Here is a 23,803-nt window from a genome sequence, read left to right as displayed (position 1 = left end):
ACTCGCCTTGTTTGGAGGAAGAAGAAGGATGAGTACAACCGCAAGAACACCATCCCAACCGTGAACCATGGAGGTGGAAACATGCTTTTCTGCAAAGGGGACAGGACGACTGCACCGTATTGAGGGGAGAATGGATGGGGCCATGTATCGCGAGATCTTGGCCAACAACCTCCTTCCCTCAGTAAGAGCATTGAAGATGGGTCGTGGCTGGGTCTTCCAGCATGACAACGACCCGAAACACACAGCCAGGGCAACTAAGGAGTGGCTCCGTAAGAAGCATCTCAAGGTCATGGAGTGGCCTAGCCAGTCTCCAGACCTGAACCCCATATAAAATCTTTGGAGGGAGCTGAAAGTCCGTATTGCCCAGCGACAGCCCCGAAACCTGAAGGATCTGGAGAAGGTCTGTATGGAGGAGTGGGCCAAAATCCCTGCTGCAGTGTGTGCAAACCTGGTCAAGAACTACAGGAAATGTATGATCTCTGTCATTGCAAACAAAGGTTTCTGTACCAAATATTAAGTTCTGCTTTTCTGATGTATCAAATACTTATGTCATGCAATAAAATGCAAATTAATTACTTAAAAATCATACAATGTGATCTACTGGATTTTTGTTTTAGATTCCGTCTCTCACAGTTGAAGTGTACCTATGATAAAAATTACAGACCTCTACATGCTTTGTAAGTAGGAAAACCTGCAAAATCGGCAGTGTATCAAATACTTCTTCTCCCAACTGTATACACCTGTTCTGAAAGGTCCCAGTGTCTGCAACACCATTAAGCAAGGGGCACCACCAAGCAAGCGGCACCATGAAGACCAAGGAGCTTTCCAAACAGGTCAGGGACAAAGCTGTGGAGAAGTACAGATCAGGGTTGTGTTATAAAAAAATATCAGAAACTTGGAACATCCCACGGAGCACCACTGAAATCCATTATTTAAAAAACGGAAAGAATATGTCACCTCAACAAACCTGCCAAGAGAGGGCCGCCCACCAAACTCACGGACCAGGCAAGGAGGGCATTAATCAGAGAGGCAACAAAGAGACCAAAGATAACCCTGAGGTAGCTACAAAGCTCCACAGCGGAGATTGGAGTATCTGTCCATAGGACCACTTTAAGCTGTGCACTCCACAGAGCTGGGCTTTACGGAAGATTGGCCAGAAAAAAATAAGCAAACACGTTTGGTGTTCACCAAAAGGCATGTGGGAGACTCCCCAAACATATGGAATAAGGTACTCTGATCAGATGAGACTAAAATGTAGTTTTTTGGCCATCAAGGAAAACGTTATGTCTAGCGCAAACCCAATACCTCCCATCACCCCAAGAACACCATCCCCACAGTGAAGCATGGTGGTGGCAGCATCATGCTGTGGAGATGTTTTTCAGCGGCAGGGACTGGGAAACTGGTCAGAATTAAAGGAATGTTAGATGCCGCTAAATACAGGGAAATTCTTGAGGGAAACCTGTTTCAGTCTTCCAGAGATTTGAGACTGGGACTGAGGTTCACCTTCCAGCAGGACAATTACCCTAAGCATACTGCTAAAGCAACACTCGAGTGGTTTAAGGGGAAACATTTAAATGTCTTGGAATGGCCTAGTCAAAGCCCAGACCTCAATCCAATTGAGAATCTGTGGTATAACTTAAAGATTGCTGTACACCAGCGGAACCCATCCAACTTGAAGGAGCTGGAGCAGTTTTGCCTTGAAAAATGGGCAAAAATCCCAGTGGCTAGATGTGCCAAGCTTATAGAGACAAACCCCAAGAGACTTGCAGCTGTAATTGCTGCAAAAGGTGGCTCTACAACGTACTGACTATGTGACTGTGAATAGTTATGCACGCTCAAGTTTTCATTTTTTTTGTCTTATTTCTTGTTTGTTTCACAAGAAAAAATATTTAGCGTCGTCAGTGGTAGGCATGTTGTGTAAATCAAATGATACAAACCCCCCCAAAAAACATTTGAATTCCAGGTTGTAAGGCAACAAAATAGGAAAAATGCCATGGGGGGTGAATACTTTCGCAAGCCACTGTACATTTAAAATACAATCCGAGATAGACAGAATACACACAGACAATATAAAGTGCAGTTCATGAGCAATTAACAATCATCTGTACTCTACAGTATATACACTATACACAATATAACATTCTGTCAACTGCAATGTTAGTTGTAGGCCAGTCCCCCCCCCCGGTTTTAGATGGTTCTCAGATTACCAGGGAGGGAAGACATTTGTGTTGCTCATGATGAACCCCTCGAAGCACACAGATTCATCTCGACCCAGAGCAATCTTCCATTCCCTCGTCATCTATTCCTGTCCTTTTTATATTTATCTTTCATTCTGCGTCCTGGCCCGGCTGGAGGAATCTAGCCTAGACACCAGGGATATTTAGCATCTCTGTTGTATCTGGAGAGCAGAACCTTTTAACCTGTAGGGAAGTGTTAGACATCATCGTTATGGCAACATGAACCAGCAGATAGATGGCAGAAATGAGAGGCAGGTGGCCATATAATGACACCCTCTCACCCTGCAGGAATGGTCTGGTTTTAAAAGGGTGAACATCCCTGTGGGTGTAGGTGCATATAGAAGCTTTTGCTTGGAGAGAGGTCCTTCACTGTGCTTTAGAGGAGATGATAGTCTGTGTCTGTCTGTCTCTGTCTGTCTGTACCTGTTTGTGTGTGTGTGAGGGCTTTTTGCTTTGTCAGTTCTTGAGGTTTCTGCTCTAACTCTCTGTGGTGCTAACTCCTCTTGCTCTGTTCTGTTTTCATCTGTCCATTTTTTTTTCACTTCCTCCTCTGTCTGTCTGTCTGACTCTCTCTCTCTCTCTCTCTCTCTCTCTCTCTCTCTCTCCTGCCTTGCCGGCGGTAGCAAAGCTTCAGACTGGGGTTATTTGAATGAAGATGGCGAGCTGGGCCTGGCATACCAGGGTCTAAAACAAGTGGCCAGGTTGTCGTCTTCTGCTTTCCTTCTCTACTTACTGCCTTCCTGCTTACTGCCTTCTCTACTTACTGCCTTCCTGCTTAATCTCCTACCCTCTTCCTATGTCGGTGGTAAAATAGAACATTTAATGGGACAAAAAGAATCTCAAACTGTGGCGGTTATGATGTTAATGACATATGAAACCATATTTAATACAGTAAGTCTCCACACTATGCTACAGGAATTCTACAAGGTAGAAGTTTGTGAAGGTTTGGTCAGCTTTAGGCTTATTGTAACCACCCCCTCTTTCCTTCTTCTTCTCCCTGTCTCCCCCTCAACTCCTCTCTCCTTTTTCTTTTTCTCCCTGTCTCCCCTCACCCCCTCTCTCCCAGGCTGCTGGAGGCCCAGCTCCAGTCTCAGGCCAGGAAGCACGAGGATGAGCTGGCAGCGTTCAACACCCAGATTGAGCTGCTGAAGGACGACATAGAGAAGAAGCAGGAGATGCTGAACCACACCATGTCTCTGTCCCCTGAGGCCCAGGTGGAGTACAGCGTCCAGCAGGAGATCACCCGCCTCACCAACGACAACCTGGTGAGAACACTGCAACCTCCTACCCCCTACACACTCATCCATGTAGTCTTATTATTCATTATGAGCTAAAAGGCTAAACTAATCTTATATCAGCACTCCTCCTTTGAGACTCTTTGTGAATACGGGCTCAAGGACACCTATTGGAATGGAACAGTCCAGAGCTCTGAAAGTTATAGTGTTGTGTTGACCTTCTTGAATGTTTCTGCTACTACAGGACTTAAAAGAGCTTGTGGAGAAACTGGAGAAGAACGAGAGGAAGCTGAAGAAGCAGCTGAGGATCTACATGAAGAAAGTTCCAGATCTGGAAGGTGAGAGAGCTGGAAGTCCTGATGAATACTGTCTGTATTGGTCTCACTAAGCGTAATAAAGGCCTAATGAATACTGTCTGTATTGGTCTCACTAAGCTGTAATGAAGGCCTAGTGATGGACCTACAGTATGATGGTTAATATGTATATCTATGATTATGGCAATATTAATGACCACTTTGTCTTTTGCCCTTTCCAGTGTCTTTGACTGCATCATCCCAGCCCACCAAGGCCAAGCCACAGCTGACCCGTCAGGTGACTGTCCAGCGCAGAGAGAAGGACTTTGAGGGCATGCTGGAGTACTACAAGGAGGACGAGGCTCTGCTGGTCAAAACACTCATCACTGGTACGACATTGCAACTCAAATCAGCTACGATATGACCGCATCACAAGTACAACACCTGTCCAGTCCAGAATGTAACATTATATTCTCAAATCCACACGATTACTACAATGATCACTGAAATTGTGGATGAACTTGTTTCAGTGTTATTATGTGCTGTTTGGTGTTCCAGACATGAAGCCCAATGCTGTATCAGCAACAGTGCCCTGCCTACCTGCCTACATCCTCTTCATGTGCATCCGCCATGCGGACTACATCAACGATGATCAGAAGGTCCACTCTCTGCTCACCTCCAACATCAACGCCATTAAGAAGGTCCTCAAGGTACAGATACAGAGTTCTACTCACACATATGGATTGAGATTTCATACATATTTTAATGTCTGTTTGCGATGGATCTTTGGAAGTCAGTTGCAAGGAAAGATTGGTCAGAAATAAAGTACAGCGTTTCTGGTATTTAACACTTTCATTTTGCAATTCCAATGCAGAAAAACAATAATGACTTTGAGATGACCTCCTTCTGGCTGGCCAACACGAGTCGTCTGCTGCACTGTCTCAAGCAGTACAGTGGAGATGAGGTGAGACTTACTTTGATGTCTCAGAGATCATTCTGCTCATTAAAAACTGTGAAGAGATGCTAGATGTTCAGTACTTGAACTCATTGAAATAAGAGGTAGATTGTCAGACATTTTATACAATCGGATTACTCCTTGATCTCTCTCCATACACAATGCACTTTAAAGATGTACAGACTTTTGTAAATACAACATAAATACACTTGTTGTAAACTCTACAAATTGTAACACTCTACAGCTGTCATCCCTGTCTTGTTGTGTGTTCCCAGGCGTTTATGACTCAGAACACAGCCAAACAGAATGAACACTGCCTGAAGAACTTTGACCTGGCGGAGTACCGCCAGGTGCTGAGTGATCTCTCCATTCAGATCTACCAGCAGCTCATCAAGGTGGCAGAGCACATGATGCAGCCCATGATCGGTGAGGAGCTGGAGGAGCTAGGGGCCAAGAACTGTATGGTCCAAAGTTTAGGGACAATGGAATTGGAAAGGGACCAACTTTTTCTTCATTCTGGGTTGATTGTACCACTGTTTTCACATTGATATAATTACTTACATGATATTTGGCTTTTATACTGTATGTTTATTCCGTTCTATTACTGATCTACGTTTACACAGTTCAGTACTTATAGTTCAGTACTTATAGTTCAGTACTTATAGTTCAGTACTTAGGTTCCATAAAATTAGATGAATAAACAATCAAACCTATAGAAATGTATTAATGAATTAATGAATACGTCGCATGAACGACTATCTCCTTCCTTCCCCCGGACAGTGTCGGCCATGTTGGAGAGTGAGAGCATCCCCAGCCTGGCGGGAGTAAAGCCCATGGGTTATAGAAACCGCTCCTCCAGTATGGACGGGGAGGGCCCGGGGAGCTACACCCTAGAGGCCCTGATCAAACAGCTGGGCCAGTTCCACAGTGTGATGGGCGAGCACGGCCTGGACCCAGAGATAGCAAGCCAGGTGGTCCGGCAGCTGTTCTACAGCATCAACGCTGTCACCCTCAACAACCTGCTGCTCAGGAAAGACGTCTGTTCCTGGAGCACTGGCATGCAGCTCAGGTATGTTTACATACACTGCTCAAAAAAATAAAGGGAACATTTAAACAACACAATGTAACTCCAAGTCAATCACACTTCTGTGAAATCAAACTGTCCACTTAGGAAGCAACACTGATTGACAATAAATTTCACATGCTGTTGTGCAAATGGAATAGACAAAAGGTGGAAATTATAGGCAATTAGCAAGACACCCCCAATAAAGGAGTGATCTGCAGGTGGTGACCACAGACCACTTCTCAGTTCCTATGCTTCCTGGCTGATGTTTTGGTCACTTTTGAATGCTGGCGGTGCTCTCACTCTAGTGATAGCATGAGACGGAGTCTACAACCCACACAAGTGGCTCAGGTAGTGCAGCTCATCCAGGATGGCACATCAATGCGAGCTGTGGCAATAAGGTTTGCTGTGTCTGTCAGCGTAGTGTCCAGAGCATGGAGGCGCTACCAGGAGACGTGGAGGAGGCCGTAGGATGGCAACAACCCAGCAGCAGGACCGCTACCTCCGCCTTTGTGCAAGGACGAGCCCTGCAAAATGACCTCCAGCAGGCCACAAATGTGCATGTGTCAGCATATGGTCTCACAAGGGCTCTGAGGATCTCATCTCAGTACCTAATGGCAGTCAGGCTACCACTGGCGAGCACATGGAGGGCTGTGCGGCCCCACAAAGAGATGCCACCCCACACCATGACTGACCCACCGCCAAACCGGTCATGCTGGAAGATGTTGCAGGCAGCAGAACGTTCTCCACGGGGTCTCCAGACTCTGTCACATGTGCTCATGTGCTCAGTGTGAACCTGCTTTCATCTGTGAAGAGCACAGGGCGCCAGTGGCGAATTTGCCAATCTTGGTGTTCTCTGGCAAATGCCAAACGTCCTGCACGGTGTTGGGCTGTAAGCACAACCCCCACCTGTGGACGTCGGGCCCTCATACCACCCTCATGGAGTCTGTTTCTGACCGTTTGAGAAGACACATGCACATTTGTGGCCTGCTGGAGGTCATTTTGCAGGGCTCTGGCAGTGCTCCTCCTTGCACAAAGGCGGAGGTAGTGGTCCTGCTGCTGGGTTGTTGCCCTCCTACAGCCTCCTCCATGTCTCCTGATGCACTGGCCTGTCTCCTGGTAGCGCCTCCATGCTCTGGACACTACGCTGACAGACACAGCAAACCTTCTTGCCACAGCTCGCATTGATGTGCCATCCTGGATGAGCTGCACTACCTGAGCCACTTGTGTGTGTTGTAGACTCCGTCTCATGCTACCACTAGAGTGAGAGCACCGCCAGCATTCAAAAGTGACCAAAACATCAGCCAGGAAGCATAGGAACTGAGAAGTGGTCTGTGGTCACCACCTGCAGAATCACTCCTTTATTGGGGGTGTCTTGCTAATTGCCTATAATTTCCACCTTTTGTCTATTCCATTTGCACAACAGCATGTGAAATGTATTGACAATCAGTGTTGCTTCCTAAGTGGACAGTTTGATTTCACAGAAGTGTGATTGACTTGGAGTTACATTGTGTTGTTGAAGTGTTCCCTTTATTTTTTTGAGCAGTGTATATACAGAACCTTGCTGGGGATGTTCTATATTACTAGGGCTTGTTTTTTTAATAAGAGCTGACCAGGAAAAACTCCAGGTTCTTAAAGGGAAACTCTACCCAAAAACTATATTTTTGTATTTGTTTCATTATTCCACTGTTGATATAGTCCCAACATGTTTTGCATGTCAGCAATCAAGTTTTAAAGATATTGGACATTCAAGAAGTAAAGTGTCACCGGCCACATCATCATGATGATCATCATGATGCAAAATGGGACTGTATATCTTTAATTATTTGTTATTTTTTATCTCTTACTTTTATTTAGGTATTTTCTTAAAACTGCTTTGTTGGTTAAGGGCTTGTAAGTAAGCATTTCACTGTATGCGGCGCATGTGACAAATACAATTAGATTTGTTTTGAACAGTGGACTATCTCTGCGTCTAGGCCGTGCTCGCCCATCACACTATATATCATTTTTGGGTGGAGTTTTCCTTTAACGGTACATACTGTATTGCTGAGAGGACAGGAGCACTCAGTACTGTTACAGAGAGGGAGAATAACTGTAGCTCATTACAGTAGCATAATGGGTTTGATGAAGGCTATTCACTTAAGAGGTGGCTCTATACTAAGTGTGTTTCCCTGTGATTGGTCAGGTACAACATCAGTCAGATGGAGGAGTGGCTGAGAGGGAAGAACCTTCACCAGAGCGGGGCGGTGGTTAACATAGAGCCCGTTATCCAGGCCGCCCAGCTGCTGCAGGTCAAGAAGAAGACGTCCCAGGATGCCGAGGCCATTTGCTCCCTGTGCACCTCTCTCACCATGCAGCAGGTACACTTAAACACCTGTTACACAAACCTGTTACAAATCTGTTGCACATCCAGCACACAGAGCTCCACTCTCATCATCACATCACCAATCCTACTGCATCCGGCACACAGAGCTCCACTCTCATCATCACATCACCAATCCTACTGCATCCGGCACACAGAGCTCCACTCTCATCATCACATCACCAATCCTACTGCATCCGGCACACAGAGCTCCACTCTCATCATCACATCACCAATCCTACTGCATCCGGCACACAGAGCTCCACTCTCATCATCACATCACCAATCCTACTGCATCCGGCACACAGAGCTCCACTCTCATCATCACATCACCAATCCTACTGCATCCGGCACACAGAGCTCCACTCTCATCATCACATCACCAATCCTACTGCATCCGGCACACAGAGCTCCACTCTCATCATCACATCACCAATCCTACTGCATCCGGCACACAGAGCTCTACTAACAACTCTGTCTCAAAGTTCACAGGAAGAGTATTAACCAGTGTCTTATTTATCGTACAGATCGTAAAAATTCTCAATCTCTACACCCCGCTCAACGAGTTTGAGGAAAGAGTCACTGTGTCCTTTATCCGAAACATCCAGGTAACAATACTTAATCTATTTAATCAATTATTTTCGGTCAATTTTTATATTTTTTCTTTTATATATATTTTTGAACCAAATGTTGTCTATCTTGTTGTCCTCAGAATCGTCTGAAGGATAGGAACGATGTCCCAATGCTCCTGGTGGACACCAAGCACACCTTCCCTGTCCTGTTCCCCTACACCCCTTCCGCCCTCAGCCTGGAGACCCTGCACATCCCTGCCAACCTAAGCCTAGACTTCCTCACTCGAGTCTGAGGCCTCAGCAAGGCCTACCACAGGCCTGGTTCTTAGCAAAGAAGAGCAGAGCCCAAAAGAGCTCCCTCTAACCTGGGTAACTTACTTCCAGCTGTTGATCTCAACAGCAGAGGGCGACAAGACTCCAGGACTCACTGGAAGACAAAGAACCTTCCAACTGACCAATAATGGAGTCTGTCAAGTCTCTGTCTGTGTAAATCCAGCAGAATGTGGTATTAAGTCATCCTTTATACCTGTCCACAACTGCAGCCTCCCTTGGTGTCTTCTACAGCTGACTATTGAGATGCTGTGCTTCAATGATTAACCATCAGTTCTGTCCCATGCAGTAATTTATTTTATTCATTTTAAGAAGTCTTTATGGTAAGCACACTGTAATTAATTCCTCTCACAGATTAATTGAATCTGTGTAAATGTGTGCATTCACACTTCCATTGACAAAGCATTCATTTCCAGTTAGCCACTCTGCCTAGCATTCAAGGTGTCTTGTTCTACTGTGTCACTGTCGGTCTTCCTCATGATGAGTTAATTCTCTATGTCTCAGCCTACTCCTCTCTAGGAGCAGACAGGAGCAGCATTGCATCGCAGTGGCTCTGTTGGGGACTCCCACTGCACACAGCCCTGTAGCTCTGCTTCTCTCTATCTTTCCTACGCCTTGAGGAATCCTCAGTCTTCTGAGGCTCAAGTTTTATTTGGTATCTTACATAATAGTTTCTTCTGTCTTTAGATAAGAGCACACAGTTTCCTGCAAGGTCCAGGAAGTCTGAAGCTCTCAACAGAGAGATGTGTTGTTGTTTTTACTCTGAATTCAATTTATCTGACTCTGCTATCTCATTGAAATGTTCGGTATCGTCTCAGAATAAAGAGAAACAAAGCCAAGCTTTATGTAAGTGAGGATTAAGTAAGTCCGATAGATGTATGTGTTGGTGAACTTGAGTAGAGAGGGCAGGAGAAAGTGCATTTTAAAATGGAACTAGAGAGGTGTAATACATGAGATATTGAGTGTCCTGTGCGGAGTAAGATAACAGCAATTCTAGCAGGACAGTCTTAGCCTGGTTCCAGATCTGTTTGTGCTGTCTTGCCAACTCCTGCATGGCATGACGATGACTGGCAGGTGTTGGTAAGACGGCACCAACAGATCTGTGGCCATGCCAGGACAGTCTGCTGCAGGACAGAGTGATTCAATGGAAGTGAGAGACTGTTTATTAGTAAGTGAGACCAGAGAAAATGAGAAGTACCACCAGACAGGTAGAGGAAGAGCCACACAGCTATCAAAGACTACTGATGAGAGGACTAAGGAAACTTGACAGTACATTTTGATCCTAAGTAATCGAGAGCGACATTTGTCTGATTTCTCAAAGGATGTCTTCTTTGTTGCCGTTTCCTTGGACTGCCGTTACAGTTATGATGCGGAGAGTATGTGGAAGGTCGAGGTAACTTCATTATGATACTCCGATACCCTCAGTCTTCACTTGAGATAAAGTGCCCTCAGCTCCATGAAACTGGAGTAAATAATAAAAGATCATGTCTGCAACTCCACTGTGTTTCCGCTTCGTTCTGCCAATCCTATTGGTTAGAAAACACTAATACTGGTGTTGTTCCTCTGTGGAGTTGTAAGCACCTTTTCAAATCCCAGAACCATTAGTGAGCAGTTCCCCTAGCCTCCATTCAGAGATATCAGAGCAGCTTTTACTAGAGCAAAGCCGGTGTGTGGAAGGTCTCTAGCTACTAACAATGCCAGTAATGTGTACAGGAGCATCCCTGATTCACCTCGTGTTTTGTTTGGAATATGTTAATGTGGCCTGTTTCTTTTTGAATACAGTGGAGTTTTTTATGGTAAAGGGGGACAGAGTTGTTCTAGCGCTACTACTCGCCCATTTTGAGTGTCATTCCTTTTCCTCTGTATGTTTCGCACAGTGTGTTTTTATAACACTCCTCTGTGGATTGTGGGACATTATAGTAGAGTTCCAATAACACCCTCTCTGCTGCTCTCTGTCAGGTATAAAGAATTTGGTATTGCTTATGTTAAGACTGGAAGAGTGATGCCGAAAAGTTGGTGGTTTACCCAATACATTACTGGGAGCTTGTATATGGTCTGTGACTCTTTATTTTTATAGCCTACAGTTTACTTGATGTTAGTCAGCACCTCCTACACAACATTTTTCTGAGTGTGCGCCAACTCATGCTTTTTTATACGACTGGAAGTTCACCACGTTTCACTGCATTCCTCACTATATGTCAAAACTCACGATCATATACCCATTATATCATGAGGCTATACACAGAATAATATATTTCACAGGGGCCACACCCCCAGAGAGGCCTTTAGTCTATGGGCCCTGTGTGCCATAAAAGTTTGATAAATGTATACATTGTTTGTGTTTTCTATGTCATAAGTTTCATTGCTGAAATTGAACAGGAGTAAAGGAACTGGTGTGTGATGTAGAGTGTGGATGCAAGCGTTCATACATTGATATGTTGTCCTTAGTTTTGACGCGCTTTCTAAAGCAGAGGTCTCACTTGCCCTAAAGTTTATTGATGATGTGTTTTATTGAAGTGTGTTGCATGTATGCAGAATAGTACATGTTGCACAATATCAATTTGGTGACATGGTGAATGATGTATTTATGTACTTAAATTAATAGATGTTAGATGAAGCATTGAAAACTCCCAATGATCTGGTTTTGTGGATGAGTAAATGATAAGTACATTCATATGCCAGTGGTTTGATGGTCGGGGGAGGTACAGTTTTTCTCTTATATCTCTATAATTAGGAAACTTATTTAGTCAGTGGGTGAAAATAATATACAATGTATTGACTCAGTTTGAACAAAATGTAACCTCACAATCTTTCTTTGAAAAAAATGGTATTACAAAAGGCCAAATAAAACATTTTGAATACATGTTTTGTGTTATGTGTGAATTATGCACTGAAAATACTTTGGGGGTTTTGATAGAATACCAAAAACCAACTTCAGAATTGCATTATAAGCTGTGTGGAGTTCCCCTGGGGAAGTTTTAAACTACTCAGAAGGACAGCTCACTCTGTCCTAAAGACCTGTCAGTATACTTTAACAGCACTGTATAGGCACGGCAGCATGGTGCATCTGCGTTGGTGTTGTGTGAGATCTCACTCTACTCTTAGCTAATAGCACAGCTACAGATGGGGAAGATGAACCACAACAGTACCCTGTCTCTACCTCCTTCCATGTATTACCCTCATCTCTCCATACCAACCACAGCCTTGCAACCACCTGGCATCTGTGGGTATTGGTAGAATGTTTGTCTCCCCCCCTTCCCTGTTTTTGTCTCTCCTCCTCTCTCTCTCTCTCACACTCACACACACACACACACACACACACACACACACACACACACACACACACACACACACACACACACACACACACACACACACACACACACACACACGGTGTGTGGAAGGCTTTGTGAATGTGGCTCTTGGTTGTTTCCCATGGTAGCAGTCTGTTGGTTGTTTCCCATGGTAACATACTGTTGGTTGTGTCTCTACTGTACCTAAGCAGCTGCACCTGAATGGCTGTCTCTCTATCTCAGGTGTCCGAGGTTACCCTTCAGTATCTCAGGTGGTTGGTAACTCTGTTCTCAGAACAAGCTGATCAGTGAGGAAATGATAGGTAGTGTTGCATGACTTTATTTGGTTTTGTTTTTCAATATATTTGTAAGTATTTTCTATGTTTAGTGGATAGATAGAGGTGAGAGGTAGGAGAGAGAATGCTGAAAGAGCAGTGGATCTGATACGAACCCAAGCTGGAAATGGTACATTGTACATGTGCTACAGAGGCAGTGGCTTAGACCGCTAGAACACACCAGACCAAGTTTACATTTTTATTTGACAGTAAGGCTGACACAGACAGGTTGATCTTTATTGACAGAACCACCGACATTATCTCTGTCTACTTTCTGGCACTCATATCACAAATTACAGTTCCACAGATTCCGGGTTTTAGCAGGTTTACATAGATGAAAGTGTCTCAGACGAGCATGTGGTCAAATTGGCCTTTACAAACCACACATGGTTCCTCTTTGACTCTCAGGGGATGACCCAGTATCTCGTTGCTCAGCCTGCACCAGAAACCTCAGAGAACACCATCTCATCTGATAATGAATAGAACAGGGTATACACATTGTGAGATGACGACATTCACTCTACATTCTGAATGTTGAACATAATTACAGAGTGACGTAAGGAAGGGGATTTCTTGACCAACTGGTCAAAAGATATGCCGGTGATGCAATATTATGTGCCGTGGAAAGTGTGGACCTACAGATGTAGGATGCGCTTCACAGTGCTGCATGGGTTTTGACTGACAGCTGTTCTGAACTTGAGCATCGTGAGCAACAAGAAATTTCCCCCATCCCTCCTGCTAATTGGGCAACTTTTGGAAATATTTTGGTGTCTGAGAGAGGGAATTTCTGTAAATTAAGAGGAATCTGTATTTTAAAAGATGACATGTTGAGGATTAGAATAAATACCACTTTGATGTCATACAAGCGAGCCAAACACCCGTGAGTCCAAATGTGCACTTCACATTTGCAAATCATAAAACTAATTTCATATACAGTGTCAACGTTTATGATCAATATATTTGTTGTACAGTTACAAGATGACATGTCGTCATACCCTGGATTGTTCTGAACAGAATCAGCCTATGTTTGTTTATTGTTAAGATAATTTGTCGCGGCACACGCACCTGAATGCACTCATCACTCCTTTCTATGGGCATCAACATTACAGTCTGTTTCTCTGAACTGCCCTGTGAAAGCTTAACACTGTAAGATCATATTTTATAACTTAGCTAGCCATGTTGGCAATAGTACAAGCTTTCAAATCATGCCCACCTGAACCCAGATTGTGATTTATAATGGACTGTTTCTGGATTGGGTAAACAACAGTAATTGTGTGAAGGTGGGGGTTGTGTTCCAAATGAAACAAATGTGTGGTTGCGCCTCTATGGCACAGCAAGGAGAGCTCAAAAAAGTACCTTATTGTTGAAGACTTCTTTGAGTCATAAAAGTGCATTGAAATTGTTAAGAAACTGTGCACACTTTAGAGAGGTATGTGGCCACTTGGAGACACCAGTTAGTCCTCTCACTCAAACCCTTGTCATTTTTTTGTCTTAATTTTCACCTACCCCACATTTTCCAGGAATAGTCTTATCATGTTACTGAACGTATCCAGAGTATTTTCAGATTTTGTTATCAACAAATGTGGTGAAAAGTACAGTAAATGTGCAATGCACATAACATCAACATTGTAGTGTTTGGATCCGGTCTTGTGTCAAACTGTTGTGTATGTGTACTCACTCCCCTTTGGTCTAACCATTTCCTCCTTATCTTTAAACGGTTCCCTTTCTATTGCTACCATGGTTATGCATTTCATATTTCTCCTGAAGAAACATTTCATTTTAGCCCTATCCAAATAGACCAATTCCCACAAGCATAAAGGGTTAAAAAGGCTTCTGAAGTTTGTAATCTTCTCTTTGAAATTACAGACTTGATATTCCCTTATGAAAAATGTATTAACACTTACAAAAATGTCCATTAATTATAATCCACATAATAATTCACATTTCCTGTTGCTGCAGGTTTATTTTCCATGTGTAGTTTAGCAGAGATGACCTGGGATGTATTGAGATTTTTCTAACTATTATTGTGCAACAGATTTTTGAAAGCCATTCAGTTCAATTTTGTAGGCAAAAACACAATAAGTTACCTCTGCAATCAGGTCTACAGTGCCTATAGAAAGTTTACCACCCCCTTGGATTTCTTCACATTTTATTGTGTTTCAAAGTGGAATCAAAATGGATTTAATTGTCTTTTTTTATCAATGATCTACACAAAATACTCTGTAATGTCAAAGAGGAAGGAAAATTCAAAAATGTGTAAAAGATTAATACAAAATAATACACTACTATACCTATTCGCCCCCCTGAGTCAATACATGTTAGAAGCACCTTTGGCAGCGATTACAGTCTTTCTGGGTAAGAGCTTTGCACACCTACAGTGGGGGGGGGAAAGTATTTAGTCAGCCACCAATTGTGCAAGTTCTCCCACTTAAAAATATGAGAGAGGCCTGTAATTTTCATCAACTATGACAGACAAAATGAGAAAAAAAATCCAGAAAATCACATTGAAGGATTTTTTATGAATTTATTGGAAATTATGGTGGAAAATAAGTATTTGGTCACCTACAAACAAGCAAGATTTCTGGCTCTCAACCTGTAACTTCTTCTTTAAGAGGCTCCTCTGTCCTCCACTCGTTACCTGTATTAATGGCACCTGTTTGAACTTGTTATCAGTATAAAAGACACCTGTCCACAACCTCAAACAGTCACACTCCAAACTCCACTATGGCCAAGACCAAAGAGCTGTCAAATGACACCAGAAGCAAAATTGTAGACCTGCACCAGGCTGGGAAGACTGAATCTGCAATAGGTAAGCAGCTTGGTTTGAAGAAATCAACTGTGGGAGCAATTATTAGGAAATGGAAGACATACAAGACCACTGATTTTTATTTTATTTTATTTTACCATTATTTTACCAGGTAAGTTGACTGAGAACACGTTCTCATTTGCAGCAACAACCTGGGGAATAGTTACAGGGGAGAGGAGGGGGATGAATGAGCCAATTGTAAACTGGGGATTATTAGGTGACCATGATGGTTTGAGGGCCAGCTTGGGAATTTAGCCAGGACACCGGGGTTAACACCCCTACTCTTACGATAAGTGCCATGGGATCTTTAATGACCTCAGAGAGTCAGGACACCCGTTTAACGTCCCATCCGAAAGACGGCACCCTACACAGGGCAGTGTCCCCAATCACTGCCCTGGGGAATTGGGATATTTTATTAGACCAGAGGAAAGAGTGCCTCCTACTGGCCCTCCAACACCACTTCCAGCAGCATCTGGTCTCCCATCCAGGGACTGACCAGGACCAACCCTGCTTAGCTTCAGAAGCAAGCCAGCAGTGGTATGCAGGGTGGTATGCTGCTGGCATAATCTCCCTCGATCTGGGGCTCCACGCAAGATCTCATCCCGTGGGGTCAAAATGATCACAAGAACGGTGAGCAAAAATCCCAGAACCACACGGGGGGACCTAGTGAATGACCTGCAGAGAGCTGGGACCAAAGTAACAAAGCCTACCATCAGTAACACACTACACCGCCAGGGACTCAAATCATGCAGTGCCAGACGTGTCCCCCTGCTTAAGCCAGTACATGTCCAGGCCCGTCTGAAGCTTGATAGAGAGCATTTGGATGATCCAGAAGAAGATTGGGAGAATACCATATGGTCAGATGAAACCAAAATAGAACTTTTTGGTAAAAACTCAACTCGTCGTGTTTGGAGGACAAAGAATGCTGAGTTGCATCCAAAGAACACCATACCTACTGTGAAGCATGAGGGTGGAAACATCATGCTTTGGGGATGTTTTTCTGCAAAGGGACCAGGACGACTGATCCGTGTAAAGGAAAGAATGAATGGGGCCATGTATTGTGAGATTTTGAGTGAAAACCTCCTTCCATCAGCAAGGGCATTGAAGATGAAACATGGCTGGGTCTTTCAGCATGACAATGATCCCAAACACACCGCCCGGGCAACGAAGGAGTGGCTTCGTAAGAAGCATTTCAAGGTCCTGGAGTGGCCTAGCCAGTCTCCAGATCTCAACCCCATAGAAAATATTTGGAGGGAGTTGAAAGTCTGTGTTGCCCAGCAACAGCCCCAAAACATCACTGCTCTAGAGGAGATCTGCATGGAGGAATGGGCCAAAATACCAGCAACAGTGTGTGAAAACCTTGTGAATACTTACAGAAAACGTTTGACCTCTGTCATTGCCAACAAAGGGTATATAACAAAGTATTGAGATAAACTTTTGTTATTGACCAAATACTTATTTTCCACCATAATTTGCAAATAAATTCATTAAAAATCCTACAATGGGCCTCCCTGGTGGCGCAGTGGTATAGGGCACTGCATCGCAGTGCTAGCTGCGCCACCAGAGTCTCTGGGTTCGCGCCCAGGCTCTGTCGCAGCCGGCCGCAACCGGGAGGTCCGTGGGGCGACGCACAATTGGGCTAGCGTTGTCCGGGTTAGGGAGGGTTTGGCCGGTAGGGATATCCTTGTCTCATCGCGCTCCAGCGACTCCTGTGGCGGGCCAGGCGCAGTGCGCGCTAACCAAGGGGGCCAGGTGCACGGTGTTTCCTCCAACACATTGGTGCGGCTGGCTTCCGGGTTGGAGGCGCGCTGTGTTAAGAAGCAGTGTGGCTTGGTTGGGTTGTGCTTCGGAGGACGCGTGGCTTTCGACCTTCGTCTCTCCCGAGCCCGTACGGGAGTTGTAGCGATGAGACAAGATAGTAATTACTAGCGATTGGATACCACGAAAATTGGGGAGAAAAGGGGGATAAAATTAAAAATAAATAAATAAAAATCCTACAATGTGATTTTCTGGATTTTTTTTTCTCATTTTGTCTGTCATAGTTGAAGTGTACCTATGATGAAAATTACAGGCCTCTCTCATCTTTTTAAGTGGGAGAACTTGCACAATTGGTGGCTGACTAAATACTTTTTTGCCCCACTGTATATTGTGCAATATTTACCTATTCTTTTCTAAATTCTTCAACCACTGTCAAGGTGTTAGGGATCATGGGTAGACAGCAATTTTCAAGTCTGACATAGATTTTGAAGCAGATTTTTGTCAAAACTGTAACTTGGCTACTCCGGAACTTTCAATGTCGTCTTGGTAAGCAACACCAGCGTAGATTTGCCTTTGTGTTGTGGATTATTGTCCTGCTGAAAGGTGAATTCCTCTCCCAGTGTCTAGAGTAAAGTAGACTGAAGCATGTTTTCCTCTAGGATTTTGCCTGTGCTTAGCTCCATTCCGTACCTTTTCATCCTGAAAAACTCCCCTGTCTTTGCTGATGTCAAGCATACCCATACCATGATGCAGCCACCATCATGCTTGAAAGTAAGGGGGCAGTTACTCAGTGATATGTTGGATTTGGCCCAAACGTAAGGCTTTGCATTTAGACCAAAAAGTTTATCCCTTTGCCATGTATTTTGCAATATTACTGTTGTGCCTTGTTGCATGTATGTTTTGGAATATTTTTATTCTGTATATTTGTATTCTTCTTTTTACTCTGTAATTTAGGTCATTATTGTGGAGTCACTACAATGTTGTTGATCCATCCTCAGTTTTCTTCCATCACAACCATTGAACTGTGTGGTTTAATTAACTTGACCATGCTTAAAGATATATTCAATGTCTGATTTGTTATTGTTACCCATCTACCAATCACTGCCCTTCCTTAGGAGGCTTTCGAAAAGCTCCCTGGTCTTTGTAGTTGAATTTGTGCTTGAAATTCAATACTTGACTGAGGGACATTACAGATAGATGTTGTATGTATGGGGGACAGGGGAAGGGGTAGTCATTCAAAAAACATGTCAATCCCTATTATTTCACACAGATTGAGTCCATATAACTTATTATGTTGCTTCTGAACTAAATGTTGCTTCTGAACTACTTTAGGCTTGCCTAAACAAGGGGGGTGAACACTTATGCAATAACTATATTTTAGTTATTTAATTTTATTAATTTCTAGAACTTTGTAGAATTTATTTTCACATTGTGGAGTATTTTGTGTAGAACAATGACAAAATGTTTCAATTAAATCTATTTCAATCCCACTTTGTAACATAATGTGAAAAATGTTTAAGACTTTCTATAGGCAATTTCTATAGGCACTGTGCCTGTTATAGAATATTGCAAAACTGATGATGTTGAGTGCAACCTTGGTTAGATAAACAAGCAAAAGGAAGCAGGAAGCTCACAGAGTTGCTGTGCAGCGGAGAGATTAATGTGGCTGCCGAGACATAGTTTCAAAGAGTTGCTTATTTTGGTGTGGCTTCACTGGAAATGAGCCCTTCAATAGTAGTAAGAGATCACCGTGTGGCTTCATAGTTGGGATAGAGGATATATCTGAAGGATGAGGTCAGAGTTGGCATAAGCAGCACTTACTCTACCAATCTGTTTACATAGCTGATGGAGATGTGTTTTTATGGTTTTTGATTAATGATGTCATTTTGTTGTTGTTTTTGAGGTTTTTGTTGTTGTTTTTCACTTCATCAATACAGTTTTACCCTTTTCACCAGAACACAGGAACCATGCATCATCCTTAAGCACTTTGCTAAATAGTCATTACACACAGTCAAAGGATGAGGATCTAGACCACAATGAGAGAGTGCAAAACAGACTAGAGAACAGACTCCCAGGGCTGTGTGAAGTGCTGCAGAGCAGAGAGGAGGCATGAGGTAAAAAACCACAGCAGATGATGTTTGTAAGATGAGTGCAGAGATAAGGCCACCAGTGTGTGGTTTCATAGGGGGAGGCGGGGCAGGCTGCTTGGTTCCTTCAGAACTCTGGAGAGAGAGGTGTGTGCCAACCAGGCTTTACGGAGCATTCCAGAGAATGGTGTGCAGCTAGGCAAGTGTTGACTAACCTTTCACCCTTCTCATAACCATCTCCCCTCACTCAGGTATCAGTGTAGTGCATAGGGGTATACTACAGAGCAGGATCAATTAGTTATAGCCAGCTTATTTTGAAAACAGCCAGAAACAATTGCTTTTGGTTGTTTAGTAAATTAGACAATGCCCATTTAAAGAATGCATTTTTTTAAGATGAAAAAAAAGTTATTTCAGAACATTTAGGCAAGTTAGCTCCTTGAACCTGCTTTGTAGTATACCTCTTAGTAATCTCTCATTGACAGACCAAATTAGGTGATATTTTGATTCTGAGTTAACCCCTCAGAGGTGGCCCCTCAACATAAACAGTGCAAGAGCCAGTGAGTGTAGAGAGGAATAGGATTCTTTCCCTTCACCCACAGGTTTTTCTCATATTTCTTCTACACCAAACCCAGCATCACAACCACAGCAGCCACCCACAGATGCATTCGAGAGCTCTCTACTGTTAATGTATTTATTAAAAAAAAATCTTTACTGTTAAATCATTATAAACACGTTAGTCAAAATATTTATTTTCATCAGTGCAGTTTGGTAATACTGTACATTAAAGTTTTAAAGTTGAAAGTTTGATGTTAGACAAGAAGCCATTTGAGTGTTGCTTACATCACTTACTTTTTGTATGTCAGGAAAATGTGAGGCATTTTAATGAATACATTTCTACATTGTCCTTAAACACCACTGTGTACACAGTGAAGCCAACAGACCATAGGTCTTACCAGCTTGTGCTGGATTCTCTTAGCTGGGATCTTCTAAGAACTTGCAATGGGTCAGATGCATAAATAGTGAATAAGAACTAAAAGGGGCATTCCAAACCATATTTAAACTGAATTGAAAGTCAGAAAACTAACACAAATGAAGAGTTTATTTCCAAAGCGCTATATCCACTAATGTTTAGCATTTGTGTTTTTTCATCAGAAATAATTGCTTATGGGTACTTTTGTGTGTGTACTGTTTTCAGATGTTTAATTAAATGATTTTTTAAAATCCATTGTTTAGCTGGAATGGAATGTTCGTATCCTGTATATTTGACAGTGATATGTAGTTGTCTCACCTAGTTGTCTTAAAACATGTTAAGGCTGGGGGCGCTGTTGTCACTATTTATGGTAATTGTGTAATTTTTGAAACGGCTTCCTACAAAATTCTTGATCATACAATATGCATATTATTATTATTATTGGATAGAAAACAGTCTATAGTTTCTATAGGAGTTGAAATTTTGTCTCTAAGTGAAACAGAACCCATTCTACAGCAATTTCCCTGACATGGAGTCAGATTTCAGAAATTTTGGCCACTGTTCTGGAGTCAGTTTTAAGGCCAATGTTATTCCTATGAGTATACGGACACTGCTTACGTCTTCCCCTGGATGCCTTTACGTGATGACGATTTGAATGGGGTCGATTGCGCAATCACAGGCACTATAAATTAAAAAACCATGTAGCTAGGAACTCTTTTCCAGCTGCGTCATGCGCGTGGAGGACACCGACCCGCACTTGTTCCAAGCATTAGTGTTGGGAGTAATCTTTCTCCGGTCATGTTAAGACTCGTTATAGGAGTTAAAAACATCATAAGGTAGTTAATTTAAAGCGTTTTATAGCAATTTATATCCGTTTAGTGCGATTTTGGGACATTTATTTCTGAGACGCTGTGAATCTCTGGGCACACTTCCAGTTCATCCCGAACGCAGTTGGCATTTCCACATGGCAAGAGGACAGCTTTCCACCAAAAGACGATTAGACCCAAGAAAGGATCCTTTGCCCAAGATACTGATGGAAGAACAGCTCAAAGTAGGACATTTTTATTATGATAAATCGTGTTTCTGTCGAAAAATGTTAGTGGCTTAGGACGCCATCTTTTTTGACGTAGCTTCGCTTGGCGCAAACTGTATTGAAAAGTAAGGATAATTTAAAAAATGTAATTCCGCGATTGTATTAAGAATTAAATTGTCTATCAATCGCTGTCCACCCTATATTTTTTTGTCACGTTTATGAGTATTTATGTATACGAGTAGATCACTGTCTAATATGGCGCACGGACATTTTCTCACCAGCTGGGCTACATTTCCCATTGTCTAACCATGATTTTGGTGGCTAAATATGCACATTTTCGAACAAACTGTATATGTATGTTGTAATGTGACGTTACAGGGGTGTCATCTGAAGAATTCTGAGAAGGTTAGTGAAAAAAATAATATATTTTGGCGATGTTTACGTTATCGCTCTCTTTGGCTAGAATCAATGCTGGGGTAATGTTTGCACATGTGCTATGTTAATATAACGATTTATTGTGTTTTCGCTGTAAGACACTTAGAAAATCTGAAATATTGTCTGTATTCACAGGATCTGTGTCTTTCGATTAGTGTATGCTGTGTATTTTTACGAAATGTTTGATGATTAGTAGTTAGGTAAACACGTTGCTCATTGTAATTATTCTAGTCCATTTGTGACGGTGGGTGCAATTGTAAACTATGCCATCTACCTGAAATATGCACATTTTTCTAACAAAACCTATCCCATACCATAAATATGTTATCAGACTGTCATCTGATGAGTTTTTTTCTTGGTTAGGGGCTATAAATATCTTAGTTTAGCCGAATTGGTGATAGCTACTGGTGTTGGTGGACAAATAAAAGATGGTGGATTATGCTAATGTGTTTTTAGGTAATAGATTTACATCTTTACATATTGTGTCTTCCCTGTAAAACATTTTAAAAATCGGACATGTTGGCTGGATTCACAAGATCTGTGTCTTTCATTAGCTGTATTGGACTTTAATGTGTGAAAGTTAAATATTTAAAAAAAATATTTTTTTTGAATTTCGCGGCTCTGCCTTTTCAGTGGGGGTGGGGGGGGTGTGCCGCTAGCGGCACCCTAGTCCTAGACAGGTTAAAATGAATGCACTTACTGTAAGTCACTCTGGATAAGAGCATCCACTAAATGACTGACAAAAAATATTGACGACACAAATGTAGCATTTGTATATTTCTTTATTATAAATGTAGTTATTTGTTACATTTGACTGTGTAAAACCTAGCAGTACTACTTATTTCTCTGAGAGTGAGGCACATATATTGCATTTTGCAAAAAAACATGATTATTTGTCTCTCTGAAATGAAACCATCAAGTGATTTTAAACAAATACATGTCTGTCATTGAACAACCCCATGCCATGATTAGATAGTGAAAAATCACACCGATCTCTATAATACGTTTTTTAAACAGTAAAAGCTAATTTACCAACATTTCAGAAAATTGATATATAAACTCAGCAAAAGAAGAAACTGACCTTTTTCAGGACCCTGTCTTTCAAAGATAATTCGTAAAAATCCAAATAACTTCACAGATCTTCATTGTAAAGGGTTTAAACACTGTTTCCCATGCTTGTTCAATGAACCATAAACAATTAATGAACATGCACCTGTGGAACGATCATTAAGACACGAACAGCTTACAGACGGTAGGCAATTAAGGTCACAGTTATGAAAACTTAGGACACTAAAGAGGCCTTTCTACTGACTCTGAAAAACACCAACAGAAAGATGCCATGAGGACTGCAGATGTGGCCAGGGCAATAAATTGCCATGTCCGTACTGTGAGACGCCTAAGACAGCGCTACAGGGAGACAGGACAGACAGCTGGTCATCCTCGCAGTGGCAGACCACGTGTAACAACACCTGCACAGGATCGGTACATCCGAACATCACACCTGCGGGACAGGTACAGGATGCAACAACAACTGCCCGAGTTACACCAGGAATACACAATCCCTCCATCAGTGCTCAGACTGTCCTCAAAAGGCTGAGAGGGGCTGGACTGAGGGCTTGTAGGCCTGTTGTAAGGCAGGTCCTCACCAGACATCACCGGCAACAACGTCGCCTATGGGCACAAACCCACCATCGCTGGACCAGACAAGACTGGCAAAAAGTGCTCTTCACTGACGAGTCGCGGTTTTGTCTCACCAGGTGTGATGGTCGGATTCGCGTTTATCATTGAAAGAATGAACATTACATCGAGTCCTGTACTCTGGAGCGGGATCGATTTGGAGGTGGAGGGTCAGTCATGGTCTGGGGCGGTGTCACAGCATCATCGGACTGAGCTTGTTGTCATTGCAGGCAATCTCAACGCTGTGCATTTCAGGGAAGACATCCTCCTCCTTCATGTGGTACCCTTCCTGCAGGCTCATCCTGACATGACCTGCCATGGCCAGCGAAGAGCCCGGATCTCAATCCCATTGAGCACGTCTG

At 42.9% G+C, this 23,803-nt stretch overlaps 1 protein-coding gene across 2 annotated transcripts in view; it reads left to right on the top strand.

Annotated features, from left to right (window-relative positions):
* LOC129813900 (unconventional myosin-Vb-like) overlaps window positions 1-11,910 on the top strand; it is a 90,171-nt gene extending 78,261 nt beyond the window's left edge. Inside the window, exons 30-40 of one of the 2 annotated variants that reach the window (XM_055866506.1) lie at window positions 2,861-2,938; window positions 3,304-3,502; window positions 3,717-3,810; window positions 4,008-4,154; window positions 4,324-4,475; window positions 4,640-4,729; window positions 4,996-5,146; window positions 5,501-5,789; window positions 7,969-8,143; window positions 8,673-8,753; window positions 8,858-11,910. In XM_055866506.1, coding sequence (XP_055722481.1) covers window positions 2,861-2,938; window positions 3,304-3,502; window positions 3,717-3,810; window positions 4,008-4,154; window positions 4,324-4,475; window positions 4,640-4,729; window positions 4,996-5,146; window positions 5,501-5,789; window positions 7,969-8,143; window positions 8,673-8,753; window positions 8,858-9,010 — 1,609 coding nt within the window. In that variant the 3' untranslated portion in view covers window positions 9,011-11,910. The remainder of the gene's footprint in view (window positions 1-2,860; window positions 2,939-3,303; window positions 3,503-3,716; window positions 3,811-4,007; window positions 4,155-4,323; window positions 4,476-4,639; window positions 4,730-4,995; window positions 5,147-5,500; window positions 5,790-7,968; window positions 8,144-8,672; window positions 8,754-8,857) is intronic. The other variant, XM_055866515.1, reaches the window with a different exon arrangement.
* The last annotated feature ends 11,893 nt before the right edge of the window (window positions 11,911-23,803 follow it).

Source organism: Salvelinus fontinalis, chromosome 2 (assembly GCF_029448725.1).
Source record: "Salvelinus fontinalis isolate EN_2023a chromosome 2, ASM2944872v1, whole genome shotgun sequence".
Lineage (NCBI taxonomy): Eukaryota > Metazoa > Chordata > Actinopteri > Salmoniformes > Salmonidae > Salvelinus > Salvelinus fontinalis.
Note: the sequence above shows the minus strand (reverse complement) of the source record. Positions and strands in the feature narration are given on the sequence as shown.